At 46.9% G+C, this 6,357-nt stretch overlaps 1 protein-coding gene across 1 annotated transcript; it reads right to left on the minus strand.

Moving 5' to 3' along the window:
* Positions 1 to 3,035: 3,035 nt before the first annotated feature.
* LOC100276549 (uncharacterized) lies at positions 3,036 to 3,855 on the minus strand. Its single transcript, NM_001150311.2, has one exon. It carries the CDS (start codon positions 3,788 to 3,790, stop codon positions 3,341 to 3,343), a length of 450 nt encoding a protein of 149 aa, NP_001143783.2. The 5' UTR covers positions 3,791 to 3,855; the 3' UTR covers positions 3,036 to 3,340.
* Positions 3,856 to 6,357: the final 2,502 nt, after the last annotated feature.

Genomic DNA, 6,357 nt, shown 5'->3' on the forward strand with positions numbered 1-6,357 from the left:
TGACTCACGATATGCGCTAGAGCCTAAGCTGTTAAGTGTAGGCTCACGAAAACAACAAAATGTCAAATAAAATTAGGATGGGTCTTGAACTTTCGAGAGTCCAGAGGCACGAAGGGACCCTATGCACATAGGTGGTGTCTTGCCTGCCAAACAACGGGACTCAAAGTTGATCAATCTAACCACCACGACGTTCAATATCTCGCTATTTCTTCTTTGTATATTAAAAATATATCTACTTCAATCGCCAGAATTTTAAAAAATATTCTTATTTCTTTATCATATCGGAACCGACGGCTTTTGCCGAGTGCCTGAAGCACTCGGCAAAGCCTTAAAAACACTTGACTTTTGCATGCACGAGTGCCTGAAATCGGTCATAATGTATGCTAAATAACATGTGTATCATTTTTTCATGCACGATTATCCAAGTTTCGAGTGACTTGCAGTTCAAATCTAAATTTTCTGAAGAAATTCAAATAAACAAACTAAATCTACTAGCTATTGAAAATACTGTTATAATTGTCCCAAAATGGTACATGTAGGTCTACATAGTGTAGGAACATACCACAAAAAGTTTGGTGGCAAAAAAAATGCTTTGCCGAGTGTCCACAAAAGGCACTCGGTAAAGACCCTCTTTGTCGAGTGCTAGATATTTGACACTCGGTAAAGAATCTGCTTTGCCGAGTGTCGGCTTTCGGCCCTCGGCAAAGGCTGACGGTCGTCAGCTGTAGACGGCCCACTAGTACAAAAAGGCTCAAAGCCTGCGGGGACGATATATTTTTACAGGCGGATTCGGTTATCCACCGACTGTGTTATTTCTAGTGGCGGTTCCTTAAGAAAACCGCCACTAGAAATCGTATTTCTACTAGCGGTTCCTTAAGAAAACCGCCAATAGAATTCCATGATTTGTAGTGGCGGTTTTCTTAAGGAACCGCCACTAGAAATACGATTTCTAGTGGCGGTTTTCTTAAGGAACCGCCACTAGAAATCATTTTTATCCTTAATTTTTCGAGTTTTTCAAACGGCCTCGTATGACAAAACCACCAAAATAAAAGTTGTAGATCTCTAAAAGTTATGAAACTTTGTAGTTGACAACTTTTTTATTTGAACTCATTTCGGTTCTCAAAAATTGAATCTAAGTATGTCAAATTTAAAATTCAAATTTTGCAAACTACCTCGGATGAAAAAGTGTCAAAATAAAAGTTGTAGAACTTCAAAAATTATTTATCTTTGTAGTTGACAACTTTTTTATTTGAATTCGTTTAGGGTCTCAAATAAGCAATTTACACTCAAATGGTTGTAATATGTGGAGAAAACAACTACAAACTAGACACAAGACATGTCATAGACGGAGTGGTAGGGGAGGGTACGCGCGAGGGTGAAGTCGACGGTTCGAATACTAACAACCGCGTAGCGCGCGAATTTTGCGCGAAAAATGCCGCGACTTGTGGGTGGGCTGAGGCCCCCCTAATAAAAATAAATTTTTTAACTATTTCTAAAATATGTTTTATGTTTCCTGGAAACGATTTGCACTGGCGGTTTTATTACGTCGACCGCCAGTGAAAATCGATTTTCACTGGCGGTTTTATTACGCCGACCGCCAGTGAAAATCGATTTTCACTGGCGGTCCTCAGTTACCCGCCTGTAAAAATGATGATTTCTACTGGCCCCTAGCACTGGCGGTTACGAAAAACGCCACTATAAATAGGTTTACAACCGCCACTATAGAACTTCTCTGTACTAGTGGCCGCTAACGGCCCTTTGCCGAGCGCCATCTTTGCCGAGTGTTTGCCGCTCGACAAAGCAGTCTTTGCCGAGTGTTTCTCTGTGCCGAGTGTCCGCACTTGGTAAACAAGCTCTTTACCGAGCGCAGGACTTTGCCGAGTGTTTGCCGCTCGACAAAGCAGTCTTTGCCGAGTGTTTCTCTGTGCCGAGTGTCCGCACTCGGTAAACAAGCTCTTTACCGAGCGCAGGACTTTGCCGAGTGCGGCTCTCGGTAAAGTCTTCTTTGTCGAGTGCTCGATAAATAGCACTCGACAAAGAGCCTGACACTCGACAAAGACCCGGATTCCGGTAGTGTATGAAGTGACTCAGAAATTTATTCAATCACATGTTGTGAGGGTTGAGAATTCAATCATGCAATTATAATTTATTTCATAATTTGGTATTAAGATATTGATTATGTCTCTTAAAAAGTCATATAAACCATGAATATGACTTTTCATCTATTTATATTATGATTTATGAATATCTTTAACTTACTTTCTAAATTTAAAACTTATTAATTATGTTTTTAACTTAGCCTTCAAAATTAAAATTTATTGTGTAATTTGATGTAAAAATATTACAAAATTGTTAAATGGTTTGAACGAATATATATATAAAAATTTTAGATGACATATCCTATAGTGAAATTCTAGATCCGCCAACGTCCACAATCACCCATGTTCATGTAGTTCCATTCCTGTCTAGATATGAATTTGAGGCGGGGTCCTAACTACGAAATTTCCGCCTCTAACGTAAATTTATTAAACTTTGAATTAGCTATATATATTCTTTTTAATATTTTTTCATTTGATTACATTTCTTGAATTATTAAAAATCGTGTTTCGCTGTGCATCGAGTCTGTAAAAAGAGTTGAAATAGCGCTGATAGTCTGTAAAAAGAGTTGAAATAGCGCTGATATGACTGTAGACTGACGGTATAGGCTGTACACCGGAAAGTTATGGTAAATAAAGACCGATAATTTCTTTGCTAACTTGCTCAGCCAATACTTACGTTAATTACAATGTCCGTGTCAATGGTGAGTGAATTCAGGCAGGAAACATTTGCAAATTCATTATTATTGGAAGGGCTAGTTTGGAAACTCTTTTTTTCTAAAATTGGTGGAAATTAAAGAAAAAATAAAGCAATTTTCTCTATATTTCCTTTAACCCCGAAGAGAATTTGAGATCTCAAAATGAGAACAAAATCTGTGCTTGACTTGGCACATATATAGACATTCATCCAACGAGAAAAATAGACCCAAAGATTATTTAGTAGTAACTGCCAGCATGCCTTTTTATTATTATCCATTCAATCGATGAAAAACACACATTTGCGTGACATTACATTTGGAGTTCCATCGACGGTATATTTGGAAAAAAAACAATTAGCTTAGAAAATGCCAGATTAATAGGAATACAATATATAGTTCCGTCCATATCAGATGGTTATCGCATGCGTGGCCAGCCGGTGACGACGTACGTATAGACTCGCTCAGCGCCTGAGCTGAACGCCACGTCACCCCGGCGCATGCATACATGCATGCATGCATGGTTCATTCATTTCAAGGGGCTTCGCTTCAAGAAGGAGGAGGGGTGCAGGACCTCTTGCAGTTCTCGCTGAGGCGCGGGTTCTTCTCCTTGGCGCAGGTGACGCTGCAGGCCTTGGTGACCTCGGCCGCCTTCACCACGTACGCCTTGTCGCACTCCTCCTGGCAGACCTTCATGGCCGGCGCCGTGATGCCCTTCTGCTCGGTGCACTTGCCCTTGCACTGGATCCTGCCGTACAGCACCAGGTTGGACTGCTGGGAGAGAGCGCAGGACTCCTTGCACACGACCAGGTCCGTCCCCTTCTTGCCCTCGCACAGCGTCGAGCAGAAGTCGTCCTGGATCTTCTTCGCCTCCGCCGCCTCGCCGCTCTCCGCCGCTCTCTTCTTCTTTGCCTCCGCTACCTGTGGGGCGGTGGCCGCCACTAGCGCGAGGGCTAGCACCAAGAGCGCGGCCGATGATGCCATGCTGCGGCTCTTCATTATTTTCGCGAGCTGGCTGTTGTTGAGCTTGGTGGTGGTGGTGGAGGAGATGACTGCAGGTTTGCTTGTTGGATTGACATGGTTGCTGTTGGTTGTTGTATATATAGTGTAGGACACATCGGAAAAGGGAGATCGGTAGATGAAAGTGTGTGGCCATGCGAGTTTCCCTCCCTACCTCTACCTCCTCTTTTGGTTCTAGTTAATTGCATGCACAAATATGTGGTTGCCATGGTACTATATTGGTATTAGGCATGCATGCACGCGTCTGAACATTTTTAGAAGTGGTTATACTCATTTTGCATTCACTCTCAGGGGAAGATATTTAATTTGTGTGTTGTTGAGAAGAGCAGTAAAAAAAGAGGTTCTTTTATTGGTTTTTCTATTACAGAGTCTGTTTTAGTTGGTCTTCCAATTCACATTTCTTTAAAAACCACAAACGGGAAAGAGTATAAGAAAGAAAACAACCGTGGTATTCAAGTGGATCATTGGATCACTTGAAAGGGGTTGAGTGCAACCCTCGTCCATTGGGACGCCACAACGTGGAGTAGGCAAGTGTTATACTTGGCCGAACCACGGGATAAATCACCGTGTCTCTTGTGCTCGTTTTCTTTGTGACTATTGTGTTTCACAAGAGGTCGGTCCTTAGCCACTTGATTCTATTGTGCTAACACTTAATCAAGTTTTGTGGCTACAAGTATTTAACTATGCACAAGATCACCTATTCACCCCCCTCTAGGTGCTCTCCCTACTCTACAGGTATGAACTACCTCCACACCAGTAGGGTCGCGCGGTAGCTAGCTCTGAGCGGCTCACCAGCGGAGGCGACCACCTCAGCACCGACAGCAGCGACCACCTCTGCACCGACGGCTCGCCAGCGGCGACGACTACCTCGGCTCCGAGCGGCTCGCCAGCAGAGGCAACCACCTCTGCAACGGGCAGCCTCATCAGCGGTGGTGACCACCTCTACTCCGAGCACCAACGGCTCGCCAGCGACAGCGGCCACCTTCACCCTGGTGGCTTGCTAGCAACGACGGCCATCACAGTGCGCACGAAGAGGTCCTTGCTCCCGTCCTCCTACGGGGGTGAGGACAATACCATCCAAGAATGAGGTCGCCACCTCCACGGCGTACGACGTCTTGTACGACCCCCCGGACGGCGTCGGAACAGTGCGGCCGGCGGCGTGGGGGACGCCACGGATGTGGCAGACCTGCGCACGGCGCGACTGTCGCCCGTGCGGTGGACGGACAGCCACGCCCCGATCAGCGGTGGGAGACAACATCGGAGGCGGCACCAAAGCCATCAAAGTCAAAGAGATGGATCCGCAGCATGGCTCGCTTCCCACCCCAAGACACTGGGGGCGCGTGGGATGGAGCCGTGGCTCAGCCCGCTGCCCACCTCCATGAGGCTAGTAATCATCCTTCCCCCCGAATGCTGGAGGAAGAAGCGGGAAAGTGCATCGCCTCCACGGACATCCCGCGGAAGTAGGTGACGATGGCCGCCTGAAGAATGAAACAGGACACTGCGGGTAGAGCCCGGGGGCCAGGCCCCTCCAGTAGCTGCACGAAGAAATATGGGATCGACGGGACCGACCCGCTGGGAGTTTGGAAACAAAGAACACAAACTCTTCGGTGGAAAGGTCGCCGAAAGGAGAGACCCCTGCACAAGTCCTCCTGGCAAATACCGGCACATTCCATCCAATCAGGCGGTATACCATTTCGAGCACTCACTCAGTCTGGGCACGCTCGGGAGGAAGTCACAAGGCCATGGTAAACTATGGCGACACAAAGCAGGAACCTTGAAGGCAAAGGGGCACAGAGAGCTCGAAGATGAAAGAGCACCACAAGTGGGAAAGAAGTAAGACATGGCTGCTACTCGAAGGGTGAACCCCTTTTTAAAGGCAGATTTCCCCGCTCGCGCCCCGAAGCGTCACAGGCAAGGTCTCCCCCGATGCGCACCAGGGTTCCCATCCTATGACATGAGGGTCAGGCCCCACATGTCATACAAGCTGACCCGAAGCGCGAAGAAGGCGAATCGTCGCACAGGGAGCGTGCAACCGCCCCGCGGTTATACGCCCTTCCATCTTCGCCGCAACCAGCAGTCAAAAAGGCGAACCGCTGCACAGGGAGTGTGCAACCGCCCTGCGGTTATTCGCCCTTCCATCTTCACCATAACCAGCGGTCAAGGAGGCGAAACGCTGCACAAAGAGCATGCAACCGCCCCGCGGTTATGTGCCCACTCGGCTTCGACCGATGGTCCAACCTCTGGCATGGGGGCCCAGGCCCACATGACATGCACTCGGCGCACCAGTTTCTGGGTGCAGAAAAGTCGCACCGCCACTCGCGCCAATACCGCGCCTCCTCGAGGCCGTCGCAGAAGGCTGAGAAGATAAATTTTCAAATCCAATTGATAGTCGCCTAGAGGGGGGTGAATAGGGCGAAACTGAAATTTACAAATATAAACACAACTACAAGCCGGGTTAGCGTTAGAAATAAAAACAAGTCCGCGAGAGAGGGTGCAAAACAAATCTCGAGCAAATAAGGAGTGTGACACAAGGATTTGTTTTACCG

This window comes from Zea mays, chromosome 4, assembly GCF_902167145.1.
Source record: "Zea mays cultivar B73 chromosome 4, Zm-B73-REFERENCE-NAM-5.0, whole genome shotgun sequence".
In the NCBI taxonomy this organism is placed as follows: Eukaryota; Viridiplantae; Streptophyta; class Magnoliopsida; order Poales; family Poaceae; genus Zea; species Zea mays.

Coding starts and splice junctions, on each gene's coding strand:
- LOC100276549 (NM_001150311.2), bottom strand. CDS start 3,790: ATGAAGAGCCGCAGCATGGCATCATCGGCCGCGCTCTTGGTGCTAGCC.